Source organism: Narcine bancroftii, chromosome 2 (assembly GCF_036971445.1).
Source record: "Narcine bancroftii isolate sNarBan1 chromosome 2, sNarBan1.hap1, whole genome shotgun sequence".
Lineage (NCBI taxonomy): Eukaryota > Metazoa > Chordata > Chondrichthyes > Torpediniformes > Narcinidae > Narcine > Narcine bancroftii.
Window position 1 is genome coordinate 171127231 of NC_091470.1, and position 23245 is coordinate 171150475.

The following is a 23245-nucleotide window of genomic DNA, read 5'->3' on the forward strand; positions in this document are numbered from 1 at the left end:
CCAGTTAGCAACTATAAAATTAAAATTTCAATACTCCGTCAATATTTTCGAATTGATTTTTAATGAAATCCACCCACTATAAGCCAAGTACAACTATATTTTTTTATTTTGCCAGTGCTTTAAGTGAGACTTCTTTAAATTAAGAAAAAACAAAAGTCTAGACACCGTGGTTGAAGTAGAAACTCGGCCTTGATGAAGGGCTCAAGGCCAAAACATTGGTTACCTCTCTCTACCATATCAAGTACTAGGACACTGTTTGACAGTTGGGTTTCTCCAGCATTGTGTTTTTAGTTCTTACATTTAAAATATCTAATATTATTGCAACAACCTTCAGTTTATGCCCACAAGATATTAGCAGTTTCCCATTGTGATTACATCTCATGACATCAGCAGTCACAACATTAAATGGCCATAAAATTTTCTACTTCAGATATCAAAATACTCCAAAAAAAAAGCCCCACACAGAAATACTGGAAGAACTCAGCCGTCTTGCAGTGTTCGTAGGAGGTAAAGGTACATCATCCACATTTCAGGCCTGAGCCCTTCATGGTATTTTGCTTATACCTTGAAGAAGGGCTCAAGCCTTAAACGTCGGTAAGGTATCTTTACCTCCTGTGGACGCTGTGAGACCAGCTGAGCTCGTCCAGTATTTCTGTGTGTTTTACTACAATCAGTGTCTGTAGACTTCCATGTTTCATACTAAGATATTCAAAAATTTACACACGCCTCTGCCCAGCCAAGTTGCATGAACATAATCTGCCACCAAAGGATAGATTTTATCATTCAAAAGTTCATTTAAGTTCCACAAAAAAAAATCAAAGCTGTCCTTATTGGGAAGTATCAATTTCTTTTTCCTTCTCCACCATTTCCACTAGACCCTTTCACGCAGCCACTTCATTCCAGGATATTTGCAGCTTTATTATGCTACTTCTATGTAAAGGGTATTCCAGTCCTGGCTTTTTCCCGGCAGCAGAGGTAGTAACAGCGCCGGAATGCTGTCCTTGTTAAAGGGCGATCTAGCATTCTGGGATCACGAGGGAAAGGATGAGTATGTGCACCGTATTTTTTTTTAGTATATTTACAGGTAAGCATTTAAATCTTGAACAAAATATGCAAATAGGACAACAGGAAAAATCTTTTTATTAATATAATGCTGTTCTGCTCTCTCCTGGTGGCCCACTGCCCCACTCTCTCTTGGGTGGGGTGGGGGTTAAGAGAGAGTGGGTCACTGATTTGATACTAGGTCTACCAGTTCACTAGGGAATATCTGACTGGCAGGCACTCATGTTTATGGATGCTGCCATAAATGCTGAAGTCTGAAATGCGTGTAGATGAAATTAGCTGGTGGTGAAATAGTGATGTATCCTCTACTAGACTCACTGTTTCATTAGGTGGGTGTAGTAAATTTTTCCACACTCTTTCATAAATTGTGCGCATGTGTTTTACTCCCATTACAATTTTCCCACGCTCTTCTATTAATTGTTGTGTGTTAATAATAGTAACGTTTAATTGTCCAGACTCGTCTCTCATGGACCTGACAATTTCTCAACACAACAATAACCAGTACTGGGACCGACAGCGGGCAAGAGAATCTCCTGACAGCCCACCAATGATAGACAGTGGTGATGCTAGTGAGCTCACTAGCATGACCTGCTAATTTTTCCAGCACTACAATCTCAGCATCTGATGCCTTTCCTGTTTAAGTTTAGTTTTCCCATGCCTATTTCTAATTCTGATTTCCTAATGGAGCAAATTTAAAGCTCCAGCTTCACGTTGGCTTAAAGCTCAAACCAGTCAGTATGCAAGCTATGGGAATTACAAATTACCATTTTCCTTAGTTCGGTTCCTCTCTCCCTCTGTACTCTTTTCCTCAGAGGTACTTGTGGCTTGTTGTACAATTTCAAGGGCTTCTCTCCTCTCCTCTTCTCTTGTTCGATCATCAAGGAGCTCCTTATTACTGCTCCCCCGTGTAATGGCTGGCCGACCTGGTTTATCATTCTTTTCTCTACCCGTACTGCTTCGACTACAAGAGAAAATGAGATTGAGGGGGAAAAAAAGGAAGAGAAGATGGGAATTTAGTTTTTATATTTTAAAAAATAAATTAAATTTAAATTTAGACATACAACATGGTAACAGGCCATTTTGGATCACGAGCCCGTGTCACCCAGATACATCCAATTAACCTATAATGCCAGATACGTTTTTGAACAGTGGGAGTAAATCGAGCATCCGGAGGAGACTCACACAGACACGGGAGAACATACAAATTCCTTTAAGACAGCACAGGATTCGAACCCCGGTCCCGATCACCATCACTGAAACAGTGTTGCTCTAACCACTACACAACCGTCTTGCTCCTATTGAAGTTACAGATTATACATAAAATAAAAAAAAGGCAGGAAGACACAATTCATGAATCTCAAAGTGCCTGAATAAATTGTGATTTCATTAACAGTTGTCTGTATGAAAAGTGAAAATAAAAACTTCATTATTATTTACAAATTCTAAAACTAAACTCTTAACTGACTGCATGTATTGACACAACAATGAATTGTTAGAACTATATTAATTGCCATCGTATCCTATCTGGCTTGTCTTCAATTCCAGATCAACTAACACGGCTGATTCTCAACCGCCATGTTATCATATTTTCCCCCTTTAATAACCAGAGCCATTTTGCTACCATTAAACATATCTTTGAGAGTGAACAAAAGTAAGACAGTAAAAATTCATCAATTTAAAACAGGAGGCAAATCAATGAAGGTTGCAATGATGAAATTAACAGCAATGAATTTCAGAGACCAGATTGTTTACCATACAACAATTATGCTCTTCACTTCACATCACTCAGCTTTATTGTCAGAGAACATACATGACATCACATACAGCCCTGCGATTCTTTTATTCTTTAGGCGAGGCAGAATGAGCACTTATTGGTTGTGCAAAAAAACTGTACACAACGTACCCATGTCAACAGATAACAAATATGAATAAACTGATTGTGCAATACAGAGAGAACAAAAAGAAAATCAATAAAGTGCACAAGTAAGAGTCCTTGATTTTACTTTACGCATGTTGCTGTTGATTCACTAAGCAATGGTCTTGGATTTTATTAGTTTCAAGATTTGATTAAATGAAGCATAATTATCCTCACTTCTGTTTCTATTGTATTTGAAATAATCTAATCTAGTAGTCAAAGAATCCATGACTTCTTGGCCTAGTTTGGCCTTGCTAATCAAGATGCCTGTCTAATCTAGTCCCATTTATCTGTTTCCATCCAGGTATCTGCCGAGATTAATTTTGAACATTGTAATTTTACACATCTTTACCACTTCATCTGGCAGCTCATTTCATTCACCCACCAACATTTGTGTGGAAAATATTGCCCCTCAGGACCCCCTTAAGTCTTTCCACTCTCATCTTAAACCTATACCCTCTACTTTTAGACCCCCTACCCCAGAAAAAGAGTGTGACTATTCACTTTAACCAAGCCCTCGTGTTTTTATAAACGCCAAGAATACCGCACAGCGTCGAATGCTCCAGGGAAAAATACTCCAGCTTCTCCGGCATCCACACTTTGAGGATGTGGCACAGTTAGCGCAGCGGTCAGTGCAACGCTGATTCAGCACCAGTGATTGGGACTGGTGTATCTGCATGGGTTTTTTCTGGGTGCTCTGGTTTCCCCCCCACTGTTGAAAACATACTGGGATGTAGGTCATTTGGGTGCAATTGGGTGGCTGAAATAGCCTGTTACTGTGCTGTATATCTAAAAGGCATTTTTACGGGGTGATTGCAGGATATGCCATGCGTATTGGGTTTGAAATGTTCCATTCCACTCTAACCACTCTTAACAATATTCCATCAAACTCAAACCAAGCTTGAGCAGCTCTGCTTTATGAGCACTCAAATATTGGACTCTACTATTTCAGCAAATCAGCATTTCCAGTTTTTCCCCTCTGATAATTTCATGGAATGATTCCACTTCATATAAATTATGCCTCATCCACCAGGCCTTTTACTTCAGCTACCCCCCTACATTCTCAACCTGCACTCACATGCCTTTCCTCACAATCTTCACCCTATCACAACCTTTATGTTCTCCTCTTCCTCCTTCTTTATCTCTGCAACTTAAAACTTGTTTCCTTTTAACTTTCCGAAGTTCGGAAACATCAACCCGCAACATGACACTGCCTCACCTGCTCAGTTTTTCCAGTACTTCTCTAGAGACACCAAGCTGTTGAAAGAAAGATGTAGTATGGCTTCTTAAGTTTCAGTAGCACTCACCTGGGTGTCATCCTGCGTGCATCTGAATCAGAAGGCGGGGCAGATTGCTGTAGCACACAAAATCTATTTAAACTTGTTGTTCGTGGTGAATCTGAAATAAAACATTGAGTGGTGTGTTATCGGAACATAAAATAAAGGTAACCATCAGGCTTTCAAGAACAAAAATATACAGAAATGCAGATCTAGTGCAACCACACACATGGCAATCAGTTTGTAAAACACCAAATGAGATAAATTAGCAACAAATCTGATTGGCTGAGCAGAAAATACTGGTGGCAAAACCTGGAACACTAGCTCCTTATAGGGACATCAGTTGATTGTCCACTGGAGCAAGACCAACATTAAACACTACAAAAGGTGACACCTCCTGAAATGTTGCATTTACATCGACTTGGATTGTGTTAAAATATATCAAACAAAAGCAATATGAAACAAAATCTGATACCAAATCACAGAAGGGCACATTAGGGTAAATAATCGAGTGCTTGGTCAAAGATTTTACAAAGCATCTTAAAGTAACAGGGGGCAAACCTGTAGCACTAACGGAAAAAAGATGTGAGAGCTCGAGGGCCAAGCAGTTGAAGGCATGATTGCCAAAGATGGAGCAAGTAAAATTGAGGGTACTCACGAGACAAGAATTGGACGAGCAGGTATCTGGAGGCATTACTTAATTTAGAGGAACACGGAGGGTTGAGGCCAGGGAGGGATTTAACAACAAAAGGATAAGAATTTTCAGTTTGAAGCAGTTTAACCCGGGGTTAGCAAGCACAAAGACAGGTGAGAGTTAGAACTTGGATTGTGGAGTTTTGAAAGACAGATAGAGAAGACACACACTTCAAGACAGCCAGATTGAGGAAGTGAACAGAAATGAGATAGATCAACTAGCTAGATGAGTGGTGTCACAACAACAACTTTGCACTCAATGTTAGCAAAACCAAGGAACTGATTATGGAGTTCTGGAAGGGGAAACCAGGAGAACACAAATCAGTCCTTTTCACGGGGTCAGCAGTGGAAAGGATAAAGAAATTCAAATTCTTGGGTGTCAACATCTCTGAAAATCTATCCTGGGGCCTTCATATTGATGCAATCATGAAGAAGGCTCGCCAGCAACTATACTTCATTTGGAGTTTGAAGAGATTTGTTATGTCACCAAAGAGTTTTGCAAATTTCTACAGATGTACCATGGCTCCACGTACAGTCTGACTCATTGCATCCCAGTCTGGTATGGAGGTGCCAAATGCACAGGACAGAGAGTTGTGAACTCAGCCAGTCCCATCATGGGCATTAGTCTTCACTCCATTAAGGACATCTGCAAGAGGTGATGTCTCAAGAAAGCAGCCTCTATCCTCAAGGACCCCCACTCCCCAGTCATGCCCTCTTTTCACTACCATCAGGAAGGAGGTACAGGAGCCTGAAGATGAACAACCAATGGTACAAAACAGCTTCTTTCCCTCTGCCATCAGATTTATGAATGGACAAAGAACCACAGACACTACCTCACCATATCTCTTCTTTTGCACTAATTTATTGATTTAAAAAAATGTAATTAATCACAATTTTTGCACTAGTAATGGTTCTACAATACAACAAATTTCCTGACATGTTCATGACAATAAATTCTGAATTGGAACTAGAGGTAACAAACATATCAGCAGTGCTGGCCGATGTTTCGGAGATGGAAATAAATAATCTACACATGCCTCTTAAATTCATTTTGGGGTCAAAATGAAAAAGACCGTTGGGGTTGGTGGACAGGACTTCAGCCGTCCCAAATTAAATAGGAGAATTCAGTTCATCGAGTGCTTCCGTTTATTCATTAATTCTAAGCTTTGAGGTTCACTGGAAAGGTGACCATTTATAGTTCATTTTTTTGGCAGGCTCAATTTACTTAATAGGTTCTTTATAAGGATAGCCAAGAGGCAGTTATATTGCCGTGGATCTGTTGTCACTATGTGGCAGATTTTCAGAACCCTAAACCATTGCTGAACTAGCTGTGTTTTTCTAATAAACTCATTATAGTTATTACAGACATGGATTTCATTCATTAATTGAATGGAGCTTCCCAAACTGAAATGGTGGGATTTTAAATTGTGTCTTCTGAGTCATTTTGCTGCTGTAGTTTACTGGATGCCAAATATGGAATCTGACAATTCAATGAATGAATTATATGGAAATTGATTCTGCTACTAATTAAGATATGCCAAGATGAGATCTTCGGCCTGGGGCTCCAGAATTAATAGAACAGGAAAATTAATAGTTATTCCAAATGAGTGTCTGCTATTTAATCAATTAAACCACAAACATGCCTTCTCTCCATCTGGGCAATGACAAGTCTTTGGAGGAGAACGGTAGTTATTTGCATCAAAGGCTGTGGAGAAGGATAAAGAGGAATAATTTACCTTTGTCAAAAATCACAGACTATCAAGCCTTGGCAGAGTGATGGGGGAGAGGCATACTTTGGAATAATTTTATTGGAATAAAAATGCGCCTTGAGATTAAAAGTCAGTAAGGTTCACCGTACATCAAATGCAGGAAGGTATCTTGCAGAGTGATCATGTAAGCAGTAAATGAAATTATGATGAACTGTGAGTGGTTAATTTTGGGGCAAAATGAGGCAACTTAACCATTGTAATGTTAGAAATTAATAGGAAATATGCCTAAAAACTATTTCTATTCATTGAATTTGTTTTAATAAACCCATTTCTAGTAGGGAATTTCAAATAAACATTGTCCAGAAAAACTTTCACAAAAATAAAATAGTCTTTATCCTTAAATTGTTGACTTTAGGTCAACATGTAACCTTTGGTTATCTAACCTTTAGGTTAACATGTAACCTTTAGGTTATGTAACCTTTAGGTTAACATGTAACCTTTAGGTTATGTAACCTTTGCTTATGTAACCTTTGGTTATGTAACCTTTGGTTATGTAACCTTGAGGTTAACATGTAACCTTTGGTTATGTAACCTTTAGGTTAACATGTAACCTTTGGTTATCTAACCTTTAGGTTAACATGTAACCTTTAGGTTATGTAACCTTTAGGTTAACATGTAACCTTTGTTTATGTAACCTTTGGTTATGTAACCTTTAGGTTAACATGTAACCTTTGGTTATGTAACCTTGAGGTTAACATGTAACTTTTGGTTATGTAACCTTTGGTTATGTAACCTTTGTTTATGTAACCTTTGGTTATGTAACCTTTGGTTATGTAACCTTGAGGTTAACATGTAACCTTTGGTTATGTAACCTTTAGGTTAACATGTAACCTTTGGTTATCTAACCTTTAGGTTAACATGTAACCTTTAGGTTATGTAACCTTTAGGTTAACATGTAACCTTTGTTTATGTAACCTTTGGTTATGTAACCTTTAGGTTAACATGTAACCTTTGGTTATGTAACCTTGAGGTTAACATGTAACTTTTGGTTATGTAACCTTGAGGTTAACATGTAACCTTTAGGTTATGTAACCTTTGGTTATGTAACCTTTGTTTATGTAACCTTTGGTTATGTAACCTTTAGGTTAACATGTAAACTTTTGCAATTGGTTCAAATGCCAGATTGTCAAAACACTGAAGACAGCAGTGGTTCGTGATTGACAATGAGGTTATTTTCAGAATTGTTAGTTCATGGCTTGTTAAGTGAAATAAGTACATTTTCAGAGAGGCAGCACTTGCAAAGGTTAATGATAAGGTCATTTGTTCAGAGGCGGCAAACTTATTTTTAAGCTCTTTAATAATCAATGCATTTCCAAAAAAAATTGGAACCATTAATATCTTCACCACAGCTGTGTGACAGAGATTAGGCAGGCATGTACAAAAATATTTTAGTCTTCAGTGATATTTTGAAAATAATTACAAATAACTTTCACATTGAGAAGATGGCACAATTTCACTTACCAGATTCATTCGTTTTCACTCCTCCACTGCTGCCCTTCCCCCAGCTGCCTAATCGGCACCCTGGACCGAGCTGTATTTTATCATCTGTGGCAGGCTAGAGGACAGAATGAGGCAAAAGGATAATTAAGAAATTTTGACAAATATGACCCCATTACTATTTATACAGATCAGGCTAAAATATAACTTTTCCTGTTGCTGAATTTGACATTTTAAAAACTTGTGCATTGTTTATTCTTTATACAGTTGATATTGTAACAAAGGAAAACTGTTACTTCCAAAAAAAAGGTAATTTATATTGTAAAAAGAGATGTTGTCGATATCCAGTTGTTCAGAGAACTTACCTGATACAAGTCTAAACAATATAGATCAATTTATTTCAATAGCTGCTGTATTGTGAAATGAGGTCTGAGATGGGATATTCAAAATGGACAAAAATGGCTTTTGCATGAAAGAACACAGGCATGGGCAGGGGAAAGCTTAGCCCCACAGTTTATAAATGCAATGTAATGAACTTTCAAGGTAAAATTAAGAGGAAGAAAATTCACATTCAATTCAAGCCATAGCACAAACTCATTAATCCACAGATAACACAAGAGCTGATTCCCATCAAGTCTAAGAGCAGAATCTCTCAATTAACTCATCTGACAGCACAAATGTCCATTAAGTAACAAATCCCATAAATGACAACCAACATTTCACAGATCCCATAATGAGCAACTCCAGTCAATTCACATCTTGCATAACAGCAACATTGCTTAACTTCATCAACCCCACAACAGGAATCCCGAATTAAGAATACCTGTACAACAGTAGAGTGGTTAGCCAAATTACCTTGTGTGCCTTCTCGATCATTCAGTCAGATCACAGCTCATCCAGTCTTGCTTGGCCTCAACATCAGTTTCTTACACCCAGTGAGTTCATTGGACTTCAAATAACCATCTCCTCCCCATCTGTGCTTAATGATTCTACATCCCCAACTCTCTGGGGTAAATAATTCCAAATATTCACTATCCCCAGTAATACATTCTTTGCTGTCATTTGTCTTGAATGGACTACCTATTATTCTCAAATTATGTCCCAGAAAAAATCTTCCTAGTATCCACCCTGTCAATCATCCTCAATCTTATGCACTTCAATAAAATTGCATCTTATTCTTCTGAACACCAATGAATATCCTGACTCTTCTATGTATCTCAACTCTTCTTCCCCTGGAATCAATAAAGTGAGGTTCCTCTGCTTGGAATGCATATATATCAATCTTAAATATTGGTCCAGTCCAGCTGTGGTCTCCCCAGCTCCTTTTCAAATTATAGCAAAAACATCCCCACTTTTACACTCTATACCATTGGCAAAAAACCAATAGGCAATCCCAAATACCTGATGCAGTTGCAAGCTAATTTTTTTTTGTTGCAAAGATTCAGATCCTGAAAATCTAAACAGAAAATGTTGGAAACATTCGGCAGACTATGCTGCAGTGAAAAGAGAAATCAAACGAACATTTCTAAGTTAAAGACATTTCATCAAATCTGTATTAAAATAACTTGTTTTTCACATTAAATCACAGACAGAAGAAAAACAGAAAGGGAGACACATATGCCCTGAGAACTATATTGATACCAACATTCAGAACTCGAAAAATACGTTACTTTTGCAGCCATTTTCCATCATACTCCCATTTTCACAGGTCCCATCTCGCTTCCCTTTCTGCATTGTTCTTTCCCCATCCTGAAGGACAGCTGAACGATCAATATTTGTTCCGATGCTGAGGTTTTTCCATAGGCATCTCTAAAATGTGTTCCTTTATCTCAACTATGAGTTTCCCTCCACCATAATTGACTGAGCCCTCAATCTCGTCCTACCAATTTCCCACACCTCAAATTTTACCCCATTTCCCAGCTAATCAAGGAGTGTGTTTACATAGTCATCCCCTTCCATTTCATCAGGTTCAATATTTAATGGAAGCTCTTTACAACTTCAATGAGATTTCACCAGAAGGCATCCTTCCCTTCAACATTCCAAAGGGATTATTTCCTTCAGGATTCCTTTGTCCATTCTCCAATCTTTATCAACCCCTCCTCTTCGCACAAGTTGTCATGCAACCACAAGAGAAGTGACAAATGTTCTCCTACTTATCCTTTCCTACCAATCAAGGATCTAAAGACTCCTTCAATCTGAAGCAGACATTCTCTCCAACTGTCTATTAATCTATAGCCCCTTTCACACTTGCATCCCACTATATTGGTTTTACAGTGTCCTGGGTTAGGAATGTGGATTTGGCTTTTCACACTTGACCACTCCTAACTGGAACACTGAACACTTCCATGCTCGCTCGAGCCAACCCCGTGCCCGGGGCTAGGACTATTCTACCTTCTTCTGGTGACGTCATGATGCATCAAGAAATGATGGACCTGCCCTAAATCCTGATCGATGTATTATGATCTTATATTTGAACAAAATTAATCACGCCTAATTATAACATAATTAAACTTTATGTACAGCACAGTATGAGCCCTTCGGCCCCTGTTGTTGTTGTTGTGCCGAACTATATAAACCTTTAAAAGGGAGCGCGTGAAAGTGCTTGCAATAGCGGACAATTTTTAGGCAGAGTGAGAAAGTTGGTAGTGCTATAGCACACAATTTATAGAGCCTAGGAAAGGTGGTAGTGCTATCACGTACAATTTATAAATAATGTGGGGGAAATAAGTGATGGTGGACCTGCCCTCCCAGAATTCCATGCGACAGAGAAAGGGCTGTATGCCCAGCTGCATGCATGGAGCATTCATGGAGGGGTTTCTCTGCTTCATGGCATTCTAGGAAATCAGGTCCACTATTCCTTTTTCTCCAGTCTTTATAAATCGTGCGCTAGAGCACTATCAATTTTTCCACGCTGTTTAAAAATTGTCCACTATTACTATTTATTTCCTCCCTCTCTCTCCCCCGCTGCATCTTTCCTATGGCAGTTTATATCTTCACGCTCCTGCACTCACGGAAAAACTTGGGTCATTACAATCCCACAATGCATTAACTGTTTCACACTGGCATCTGCAGATGCCAGTGATTGTACTAGGAGTCTAGGCCGTCAATCCCCTGCGTGAGATGATGTCATCTGACACCAACCGGCTTTGAACTGATTTTCCTTTCACACTAGATGCTTTAAAGGCTGACTGGGATTCCTGGGATCACTTGCAAGTTCCATAAACATTGGTATCACCTGGGTAACCCTGAAATCTGCTTCTGAGATAGTCCCTTTGCTTTATTCATCCAATCCATTCCCACCCTCTCGGAAATCTTGAAACTAAATTGCTTTCTCACGTTTCCAGTTCTGATGAAGGGTCTAAAACATAAACTTATTTCTGCTCATACAGCTGTTGCCTGATATGAATATTTTCAATATTTCCTGTTTGTCATTTTTTGTATGATACCTGTCAATTAAGGGAATCTCAAATCAATTAAGCCATTCTATAAATGGAACAACCATTAATCAGATTCCACCAATATTCCAGAGCAACAAATCACTAAAATGCAAGAATATCTCCTCAATTAATAGATTTACAATAGGAACCTCTCATTAAATAACATGCCACTAGACGAATGCCATGCCAATTAACAGATCCAACAAGAACATCTCAGCAATTAATGAGTTGAGTTGCACCTGAGATATGAAGAATTTATGAGCAGTTTTCTTCTTTGAAAAAAATTTTTTCAACTACATGGAGTAATAGAATCTTTAATTTCCATTTACATTTGGAATTTGTAGAGGAGGAAGAGTTTGCTATAAATGTTCTTGAAACAAGTGAAGTTTTAAGTGAATTCCTTTTCTTCTACAGAGTTGTAACTACAGTAGAAGCCCTGTTATCTGGAATTCAAGCAACCAGCAGCCTCAAGCAAATGGCAAAAAAAATTGTGGAAAATAAATAGGTAAAAAATGTGGAAGCTTAAAATTGGTGTGCCTCAAGCAACTGGAAAATTCACTTATCCGGCATCTAACAATCTCCCAAAGATGCCAAGAAACTTGGGGTTTTACTGTACATGGAATATACTTCAAGCTATGCACTTATGTGTTGGTTAAGTTCTTCAAAAGCAATTTTTAAATGTCAGGTTGATAAAGAACTAGGTTTGACTCTGCCCCATAATTAAACTGTAGACCATAACTGTTATAACAAAATAGATTTTCTTGCCTTTCAGATATAGTTTTAACCCAGCTCAGGTTAGTGGAACAAAATCCACATCTAAAACATAGATCTGATAAATCTGATCTTCATCTACTCAATTTCTGTAAACTGATGTAAAAAATTATAATGAAGTAATCTAAATCGTACATTAATAGTATTTGTTATAACCTTTTTACACAAATTTCTCTCTCAAATAAGCCCTCAATTGAAAATAACAAATCTTTAAACTCTTTATAAAATTCATCTAAAAACCCATCTTCACCCAGAGATTTATTATTATTTAAACTGGTAAGTGCATCGTAAATCTCTTGCTCAGTATAAGGTCTCTCTAATCCACACATGTCAAACTCTGGCCAAATTTGGCCCGCGATATAATTATATTTGGCCCGCAAGATCATATCAAAAATGTATTAGAGGTAGCCCGCTGGCCGCCGCGCCAGTATAGCGCATGCACAGTAACCGCTGTGTCCCAGGGTGAGAGAGAGAGAAAAATCCTGGTCCTTCAAAAGTAGTGGTTGTTGGTTTTATAAACACGCTGTCGTATTCCCCCGCCCACCCCCCCACCGCAGCGCGGCCTGGCCGGTGTCAGGGGAAGCCAAGGCCGCTTCCCAGCGCCCGGAACCCCAGTGGCACAGCGTTTTTTGGAGCTGCAGATGGAGTCGGGACGCTGGAGGGAAGATGGGGGCGCCGGCCACCCTGCGCCTTCCCACCGGACCAGAGGCAGGTGCCCGGAGTACACGTGGAGAGTGAGGCTGGTCGGGCAGGTAGGGTGGAACCCCCCCCGCCATCTTGGGAGTGGCGTGGGCTGGATTGGGATTAGCCGCGCTCACCTGCTCCTCCACCACTGACCGGGATCCCAGCGCGGTCCTGAGCGTGGAGACTGCCCTGGAAAGGTCCTGGGACACCGGCACGGAAAGAAGAGCAGGGTCCGTAGAACATTACAGATCAGAAACAGGCCCTTCGGCCCTTTGACTCTACCTCGTGAAAACCCAACACTGGAGAAACTCAGCGGGTTAAACCGTATCCTTTATCCAGCAGAGAGGTACCTGACAATGTTTGGCCCTTGATCCCCCTCATCAATGTATGAGCGAAAGTCTGTGGTTCTTGTAAAAACACCAGAAGGGAGAAACTCAGCAGGTCAAAGGGGGCCCGGGAGAAACTCAGCAGGTCAAAGGGGGATCCGGGAGAAACTCAGCAGGTCAAAGGGGGGTCCGAGAGAAACTCAGCAGGTCAAGGGGGAGGGGTCCGGGAGAAACTCAGAAGGTCAAGAGGAGGGGTTCCGGGAAAAACTCAGCAGGTCAAGGGGGGTCCGGGAGAAACTCAGCAGGTCAAGGGGGGTCCGAGAGAAACTCAGCAGGTCAAGGGGGGTCCGGCAGAAACTCAGTGGGGGCCTGACCTCGCCAGGACCGTTGCCCACTCCCCCTCCCTGCCGCAGGCCGACCCGCGACTCACGGTGACGGGGCCGCTGATCCGCCGAGATGCCACCCTGCAGCGAGAGCCGATGCCCCCGCACTGTCGTTGTCCAACTCGATCGCCCGCAAGCTCCACCCTCCCGCACACAGGACTGAGTAAGTATTATGAACTTTAATCTCAGGATAAAACGATCTTCTAATAGTTTCATGTCACAGTGATAAATATATTCCTGGTTAAAAATGGTCCTGCACCTGGATACAAGCTCATTAGGCATAAAACTTGAAAAGTGTGTAAATCAAAGGATATCTGTACCAATGGAAAAAGGGCATGGCAAATAACCCTGCTAGAGTTCATGCCCACAATCAGTCACTCATTTGATTGTTTCAGGAATCATGTTATTCTCCCACATTCTCAATAGCCCTCAGATTTTACTTTTCGATAGCACAATAGCAACATTTGACAAATCCTCTATAGAGAAATTTTATTTATTGAATATTTTATTTCTCATTTGTTAATGCTTCTGGAAAGAGTTTATCCAAAACTATTATTAAACATTTATTTTAATAAGAAAAAGTTTAACATTACATATGTTGAAAGGAGAGAAAACATGCAGATGTTGTTGAAAATATTCAATAAATATTTAGTTCGGCCCTCGACTTAGTCCAAGTTTTTAATTTTGGCCCTCCGTGAATTTGAGTTTGACACCCCTGCTCTAATCGATCTAAACTTTCTTGAGTCAAAGATGGTAATGTTAAATAGGAGAAATAATTATCTATAGCCTCATCATCTTGTAGTGAATTGGATGTATATAACTTCTTGTAAAATTCCTTAAATACATCATTAATTCTTTATGTCTTATATGTCACTTCATCATTATCCCATTGTATAGCATTAATTATTCTAGAAGGTTGTTCTGCTTTTAATTGCCAAGCTAAAACTTTCCCATAACTCTTAATATTTCTACTTAGATCGTAATGTTATTTTCTCTGTTCTATAATGTTAACATTGTATTACACTGTAATTTTTTATTTGCTAAAATTCTATATTTATCCTCAGAGGATGATTTTTGAATGTCTTTTTCCAATAAAGTTATTTCCTTTTCCAATTTGTCTATATCTTTCATATATTCTTTTTTAAGTTTTGAAGAATAACATAATTTGATCTCTTAAATAAGCTTTCAATGTATCCCAAATAATAAACATATTATTTAAATTTAATTTAAATTAGTTTCACAAAACAATTGAATATGTTGTCTTATAAATAAACAAAAATCTCTTCAATAATAATGAATTCAATCTCCATCTATAAACTAAATGTTGTTTTTCTGCAAATTCCAACATAATTAAAAGAGGAGAATAGTCAGATAATAATCTAGGTTTATAATCCAGACCAATCACTCTTGATTGATTTTGAGCAGAATGCAAGGAAAAAAAAATCAATTCTAGCATACGTATCAAATCTGATAGAATAAAAAGAATAATCCCTTTCCTTAGGATGCATTCTTCTCCATATATCAATTAAATTCAAATCTTTCCTTAAAAATAACAATGTTTTAGCTGCCTTTGAATACACTATATGTCTTGAAGACTTATCCATTACTTATCCAAAATTAAAATGACCATCCACTAAAACATTTTCATTTACATTCACTAAATTTAAAAAAAGTATCCTGTATAAATTTCTGATTGTCTTAAATTTTAAATATTCAATAAAGTCCATTCTTCAAAAAATATTTGACAATTTACTATAAGATACTTCCCGCCGGATCGGTAATTACATCTTGGATTTTAACTGGTAATTTTTTTAAAAAATAAAATTGCAACCCCACCCCCCCCAGCTTTAGAGTTAAATGTGGAGAAAGCTAATTGACCTACCCAATCTCTTTTCAATTTTAAATGTTCACATTCAGTTAAACGAGTCTCTTGTAAAAAAAAGCAATATCTATTCCTAATTTCTTGATATACAATAATACCTTCTTTCTTTTTATGTGTCCGTTAATCCCATTAATATTAAAACCTAATATCTTAACTGTTTTTATTCAGTATTTTCCAAATTATTAACATACATTTCTATTCAGGACAAATTCCCATATATTAAATTGGTATGAGGTGTCATCATCTGCAATCCAAAAACAGTGAACTTATTCAAAATAAAAATATTATGTAAAATGTGTTAAATTAAAAAACCAAAAAACAAAATTAAGAAACCCTCCCTTCCCAAAATGCCAGAAAGACCAGCATTACTACCCTCCATTTTATGGGTTATGGTTAAACCACAAAAATACATTTAGGCATCATAACCTAACAAACACAACCCCCAACTACTGGGAAAAAGAAAAAAAATTATAGAAAGAGGAGAACATACTCTCCATTGTAATAAATAATTTCAACAAGTCCTCTTGTGGTAGGTGAGCCAAGGGGAGATCTTTAACAAAATCTGCGGCCTCATTATAGTTGTCGAAGATATTCTTTTGATCTGGAGAACATAAATCTTTACCCTTTATCATGTAAAACCTTCTTAACCGGATTAAAATCTTTCCTCTTCAAAAGAGCTTGACTCAGCTCTAGATAAAAAAAAGTTCTTGTCACCCTCGTAATCCAAAGGTCCATGTTCTTTAGCTCTTCTCATTGCCAATCCAAGTATCTTTTCTCTATCTTGATCATCTAAAAATCTGATCAATATAGATCAAGGTCTTTGATTTGGTCCCGGTTTTGGTCAGAGAGCTCTATGGGCTCTTTCAATCAAAATTTTCTCTTCAAAGCTTTCTCGTCCAAATATTTGCGGTATCCAATCTTGAAAAAAGCAAATTATATCTTGACCTTCTTTATCTTCAGACATTAAGATTATTCCTTCTACTATAATTTTCAAAAATATTAACCTTCAACAATTTTTCATTCATAGAAACCAAAGCAATAACAGAATCCTCATTAACATTTGTTCTTTCTGCAATGTGTTGAACTTCTTCACGGTCATCCTGAATTCCTTCTTCTAATTTATCAACTCTTTGTGAAACATTATTTATTGATTTAGTTAAATCAATTTTAACTTGTTGTATTCCTCTAGTTAAAAATATAAAGTTATTCTCCATTGCATTTGCAAGATTATCAATTTTAGCCACAATTTTATGCCGTTTTTTCCTTAAATAACTTTGCCTTGCCTTTAAATTCTTCTTCTTCTGCAGTTGTATCTTCTTCACTTGTAGAGTAACTAGAATTATTTTTCATGCCAGGTAAGTCATCTTCTTCTTGCAGACCTGAAACACTGGACTGGCACTTTAAAAGGGGTAAAGATTTTTTTTCTTTAATATTTTTTCATCTGCAGCACGCATGCACAATTCCACGCGCAGTGCAGAAGTATTTTTTGAGATGGCACCATCTTTGCGGAGAGCCACAGGGATAGCTTCGTGAGACGGTCCCTCTCCAGGGCTGTCTCCAGCTGGTCTAGGAAGAACTCCAACGGACATCTTTGTTGAAGAGGTAAAACCAGGTTCTTTTTCCTTTCCTCGGTTCGTGATTTTCTTTTGGTGTAGTTTTCGGCATTTTTACTTTTCTCAGTGACATTGTAATTAAAGTTGTCAGTATTTTAAAAAGACTTTAAATTAACTTTAATGGTCAAAACGTTACATAATTTGTATTTTTTAAATTAAAATCCCCTATGGCATCACTTGACCTCCCCAGAATTTGGCTGTCTTGAATGTTAACTTCCTCAAAAGAAAATCCAAATTTCTTAAAATCACTTTGGCAATTGTCAGAAAATGTATAGCAGCAACATGGAGATACGATTCCCTCTGATCAGTGGAATATGGAAATGCAAAGTTGTATACCCTGGAGAAAATTACTCAGAAATGAATAGAACATGTTCAGAAATATTTGGCTGCCTTATTTGAATCATTTAAATGGCCAGATAGTTTAGACTATTTATTGAATATTTTATATTTAATTTTCATCCTTTATTGGTAATTTAATATTTTTTATTTATTTTTGATTCTACAGCTCTTTCCTGTTTTCCTTTTTTTTCTTCTCCCTCTCTGTCCAATGTTTCTTTTCCTTTCTCTAAGGAATGGAAGGGCTATTTTAGGCTTAACGTGCATTTTAGGTACATAATTTTTTTGTATAATCATTCATTGAGTCCATTTTGTAGATATATATTTTCTTAAAAATGAAAATATAATTAAAAAAAATGGCAGAGCAAACCTGAGTGGCAGAGATGACTCCTCCTGCTCCCAAATTGTATGGATGCTGGCACTGCCAACTTTCCTGACATTTTACAATGTGTTTGCCTTTTTATCAAACAGATACTTAACACTTATTTTTAAACAATATAATTTCAGTCTAAAGAGATGACAGAGAAAATACTTTCAGGATTCTTTCTGTAGCAGGAGAGATGTTTTCTTCAGAAATTGCATTCACTCAGTACACTCATTTGGAAACTACTTAATATTTTGGACAATATTCTACAGTGTTTTAGTTTCACGATTTAAAAACAAATTTAAGAGATACAGAATGGTAACAGGCCCTTCAGGCCCGTAAGCCTGTGCCACCCAAATACACCGATGTGACAAATTAACCTATGTTTGTATGCCTTTAAAATATGGGAGGAAAGCGGAGCACCCAGAGGAAATCCACGCAGACACAGGGAAAATGTACAAACTCCTTTTCAACAGTGTCGGTTTCGAACCCAGGTCCTTTGCGCTGTAAGTGTTGTGCTATTTACTACATTAACCATTTTCTGAAAATAATTGGATAATTTGTTTAACCTAAGGAGAACCAATTAGTCTTCACGCCGTGCAATGATCACCCACTGTTCAGTGGCAACAGTAAATATAGGACAATCAATGCAAATAACTAGCCTGCACTTGATTTACTATTTGCTAAAAAAAAATGATACAAACAAGATTTCAGTAACAAGGCCCATACTTTGGTGATTTTTGGGAATTTGCTGGGATCTATTGTTCTGCTGCTCTTCGTTACCGGTACAGTGTTCCAAACTTCTTCCGATGGTCGACCACCACCTGAAAATGCCAGATAATATTTAAAATATGCAATATTTTGGTTATAGCAATCATATTTGTTCAAAATGTCTCAGTTCCAAGAATCATCTCTTTTGGGATAAAGTAGAAAAAAGCTTATTCTAATAGTGTGGAATGAAGCCATACAGGTTTAGCTTCTGTATTTTAACATTCATTGAAATGCGAGCTTTAAAATTCACCCAAAAACCAACTATTTATCCCAACAGTTTTGTGGTGTGTGCATCTTTCATCATGCGCTATAATTTAGACATGTGCAGTTTAGCAAAAGCCTGCCTTCCGCCCAATTCTAAAAAGCACGACCACATTTGCAACCAACTGTTTCATTTATAACACCCCAGGCACCACCACAAAATGCAGTAAAACGTGACCATTTTGATAATAGCTGTGGTCCAATAAGCCGTGGTGGGTATAAAGTAATTCCAATAGTTCCTACTTGAGCTAAGGATGACATGAAAAAAGTCAAGACATCAATATAATAAACGTTATAATTTAAAAAAAGATATTTAATTGAAAAGACAGCCTCAGAATCCAATCTCCTACCTGTCCGCCTCTTATCTTGTTTGGACAGTAATTGTTGGTGAACCTTCAGTTGTTGCTGTTGCTCTTCAATCTCAGCTTCTTTATGAATCTGTTCAATGGTCTTCGGCCCCTGCTCGACTCGACGTGACACCCAGTTTTTCTGGGATTGAGAAAACCGAGGTTGGCTATTATATCACGAAATACTGAGATACTTCAAAGTCACGATGCTGTACATCAACACCAATATCAGATTGATCACAGGATGGATTATTAACTACCTCTCTCTGCTTAAAAAAAAATCACATGGTAACACACATTCTCCATTTGCTGAATGTTGCCAAAGACCAAAACCAACAAAAATATTTATTGTGACACTGCAAGCATAAATTGTGAACTTGTTTTATCACCATGTGGTAGTTTATATTTAAAAAATAAGGATGCACCATCAAAATGCTGGATGAATGGATGAAAAGGACAAATAAAATATCCATTTTGCTCAACATATACTGAATAAGTGCACCATTAAATCAGAACAAATGTTCAGGTTAAATTGATTTTTAGTCTGAGAGACAAAACTTGATCCTTTTTCTCAAGCAAAGCTTCAACATTTTACTGCTGGAATAAAGACAATAGTTACAGTTGCTGCCCTAGAGGCCAGTTGTTAGTCTCTCACAATTGTAAGCAGTTTGGTTGGTATAATTTGAAAGTGCCCCAAAACTACCTTTCATCACAAAGTTTAACTCAAAATTGCTCACAGAACTGAAAATGCGCTCAAAACACATTTTACTTATTCCCATTCATAACAAACAAGAGAATTTTCAACATGAACAACAAAGGTTGATTTTGTTGAAAATAGCCATTCCCCCCAAACTGGTACGTCAGAAGGGACTCTGAAACATGTACCTGATCAGAGCAAGGTAATTACTAAGAAAGGAGGATAAGAAAATACATGGATTACATACCATTCTAACATCTATTACATCTTGGAGCATGAAACGTATCCTTGATGAAGTTTTTCTTTCTTTCACAATCTTTTCCATTTGATTGAAATATTGGTCCATGCGAGGCTGAAATGACAGTCAAATTATTAAAGCTTTTCTTTGATTAAACATTAAATTTTTGACTCAATGGTGACATATAACAGCTATACCAATCATGATTCCCATTTACTGTAATCCTATCTGCTTACATCCCCTACACTTTTCATATCCAAATGTCTTTCAAACTTTGTAAGGGTATCCTGCTCCACCATCTCATTCCAGATATTGACAAGTCTCTGCTTTTGGGAAAAGGGTTATGACTATCTATGCTACCCCTCATAATTTTGTAAACCTCTATAAGATCACCCTTAGCCTCCAACGTTCCAAGAACAATAAGCCCAGATTATCTAATCACCCTTATAACTGGTGAATCTCTTCTGCACTCTCTCTATTGCTACCAAATCTTGAAGGATTAGGCAGTTACAATTTAGATCTTTTAAAATGCATGAAATATATTGATAATGAAAAAATAAGATAAAAGAAAGCAAGTTTTCACTGAGTTCCGCAATGGTGAGGGTTCTATTCCAGCGCAATTGCAGGCACATAGAATAATTACAACTTTAAAACCCATTTAGGCATGGAAGCCACATTTGATAGATCAAAATCTTTATGTCCTTTAACCTCTGTGACTATGGATAGAATATCAGTTTCATGATATGTGAATGAATGAAATGCACATTGTATACGGTTGCATATTTTAGGGAGTGCATGTTGCTACAGTTGACTAAAATGGAAACCACACTTCATAATTATAGAGAGGCTGCACATTCAATAGACTCTGCAACTGATTTTCTCATCCCAACTAGAAGGGATAGCGCTTCAACCTGGCCTGAGCATAAACAGCTGAAGAAGGAGAGAATTCCCAACAGTTAGGAAAAAGAATGAATAGAAACATATTCTTAGCCCAGATCATTTCCATCTTACAAATAACCTTAAGATCACCAACTTGTCCCATAAGGTATTAAACAACATTTGATTTTTCTGTTTGATACCATCTATTTTTCCAAATCTCATAACACCTTAAGAGGAGTTTGGATGAACTTGACTTTTAGTGTTTATATTTTGTAATCCAAATTGGTCTGTTATCTGATAAATGAAAATATGATGTTGGCCATGAATCCACTGCGAGATAGGCAGCTTACTGGAAGTTGTACCGATCAAGGGTGTGCAACTCGTAATAGAACTATAAACACGCTGTAGCACAGAAACAGGCCTCTTCGGCCCTTCTAGTCTGTGCCGAACCTTTTGTTTTGCCTAGTCCCACCAGTGCATAGCCCTCCTAATCTCTCCCATCAATGTACCTGTCCAAATTCTTCATAAATGTTATTATTGACCCTGTATTCACCACCTCAGCTCGTTCTATACTCCCACCACTCTCTGTGTGAAGAAGTTCCCCCTCAAGTTCCTCCCCCCCTTTCACTCTTAACCCATGTTCTCTGGTTTGTATCTCATCTACCCTCAATGGAAAGAGTTGATCTATATTTACTGTCTATTCCCTCATAATTTTAATTACCTCTATCAAATCTCCCCTCATTCTTCTATGCTTCAGGGAATAAAGTCCTAACCTATAACCTTTCCCTGTAACTCAGTTCCTGAAGCCTGGGCAACATCTTAGTAAATCTTCTCTCCACTTTTTCTATTGATAGCTTTCCTGTAGGTGTCCAAATCTGCACACAATACTCCAAATTTGGCCTCACCAATGTCTTGTACAACTTTACCATAACATCCAGCTCCTATGTTCAATACTTTGATTTATGATGCCAATATGCCAAAAGATCTCTTTACAATCTATCCACCTGCGATGCCACTTTCAGGGAATTATGTATCTGTATTCCCAGATCCCTCTGTTTGCCACACTCCTCAGTGTCCTACCATTCACCATGTTAAGTCCTTTCTTGGGTTGTTCTTCCAAAATGCAACACCTCACACTTGTCTACATTAAATTCCATTTGACATTTTTCAGCCCATTTTTCCAGCTGGTCCTGATCCCGCTTCAAGCTTTGAGAACCCTTTTCGCTGTCCACAATGACTCCAATCTTAGTGACATCTGCACACTTGCTGATCCAATTTAACACATTATCATCCAGATCATTGATATAAATGACAAACAACAATGGCCCTAGCACTGATCCCTGAAGCACACCTCTGGTCACAGTCCTCCAGTCTGAGAAGCAATCATCCACCACCAGTCTCTGGCTTCTCCTGCACAGCCAATGTCCAATCCCATTTACTACTTCACCATGAATATCAAATGCCTGAACCTTCCTGACTAACCTCCCATATGGGAACTTGTCAAAGGACTTACTAAAGTCCATGTCGACAACATCCACAGCCATCAACTTTCCTGGTGATATCCATAAAACCTTTGATTACTTCTGGTTTATCTGCAGTCTGAAAAAAGTGCAATTGATTCAATAGTGTGTAACTGACTGACAAAATTGTATTCAATGGAAAATGAAATGGAAACATGGTAAGTTGTCTTCAAATAGAAGTTGTTAATTTTGTGAAATGCAGATTGTAATTTGGGTACAGTGAGGTATGCTACAAGCAATTTGATCTCCAACAACAAAATATACTCTAATAATGCTGAAATTGAATATGCTGTTGAGGGTTATTGGCATTACATCAGAGGATAAATGTCCTCTTAGGCTGTTCGGCGTAATGGACAATAACTGGTGGGTTCTAAAGTGACTTTTGAGGGCAATAGAGACATATAGAAAGGGTAAAATTTGCCTGATGGATTGTTCGATTGGTGCTGTACTTTAAGTTTACAATGGGTTTTGGTAGTTTAGTTTAGTTTATTTATATAGCACATTTAAAATAACTCACATTGACCAAAATGCTGTACAGATCGTAAATTACATCTTAACTTAAGCAGCTATTTAAAGCGCAGTA

At 37.8% G+C, this 23245-nt stretch overlaps 1 protein-coding gene and 1 long non-coding RNA gene across 22 annotated transcripts in view; one reads left to right on the plus strand and one right to left on the minus strand.

Annotated features, from left to right (window-relative positions):
* eif4g3b (eukaryotic translation initiation factor 4 gamma, 3b) overlaps positions 1 to 23245 on the minus strand; it is a 346564-nt gene that overhangs the window by 33955 nt on the left and 289364 nt on the right. For all 20 annotated transcript variants that reach the window (XM_069919086.1, XM_069919084.1, XM_069919085.1 and 17 more), the window contains 6 exons: positions 20273 to 20377; positions 19332 to 19470; positions 18679 to 18773; positions 8178 to 8271; positions 4285 to 4375; positions 1827 to 2023 (listed from right to left, as the gene is read on the minus strand). In XM_069919086.1, the coding sequence (XP_069775187.1) occupies positions 1827 to 2023; positions 4285 to 4375; positions 8178 to 8271; positions 18679 to 18773; positions 19332 to 19470; positions 20273 to 20377 (721 nt within the window). The remainder of the gene's footprint in view (positions 1 to 1826; positions 2024 to 4284; positions 4376 to 8177; positions 8272 to 18678; positions 18774 to 19331; positions 19471 to 20272; positions 20378 to 23245) is intronic.
* LOC138754603 (uncharacterized) overlaps positions 1 to 23245 on the plus strand; it is a 54877-nt gene that overhangs the window by 14454 nt on the left and 17178 nt on the right. Inside the window, exons 4-6 of one of the 2 annotated variants that reach the window (XR_011351850.1) lie at positions 12005 to 12095; positions 17084 to 17238; positions 18360 to 18455. This is a non-coding gene — a long non-coding RNA (uncharacterized lncRNA). The remainder of the gene's footprint in view (positions 1 to 12004; positions 12096 to 17083; positions 17239 to 18359; positions 18456 to 23245) is intronic. The other variant, XR_011351851.1, reaches the window with a different exon arrangement.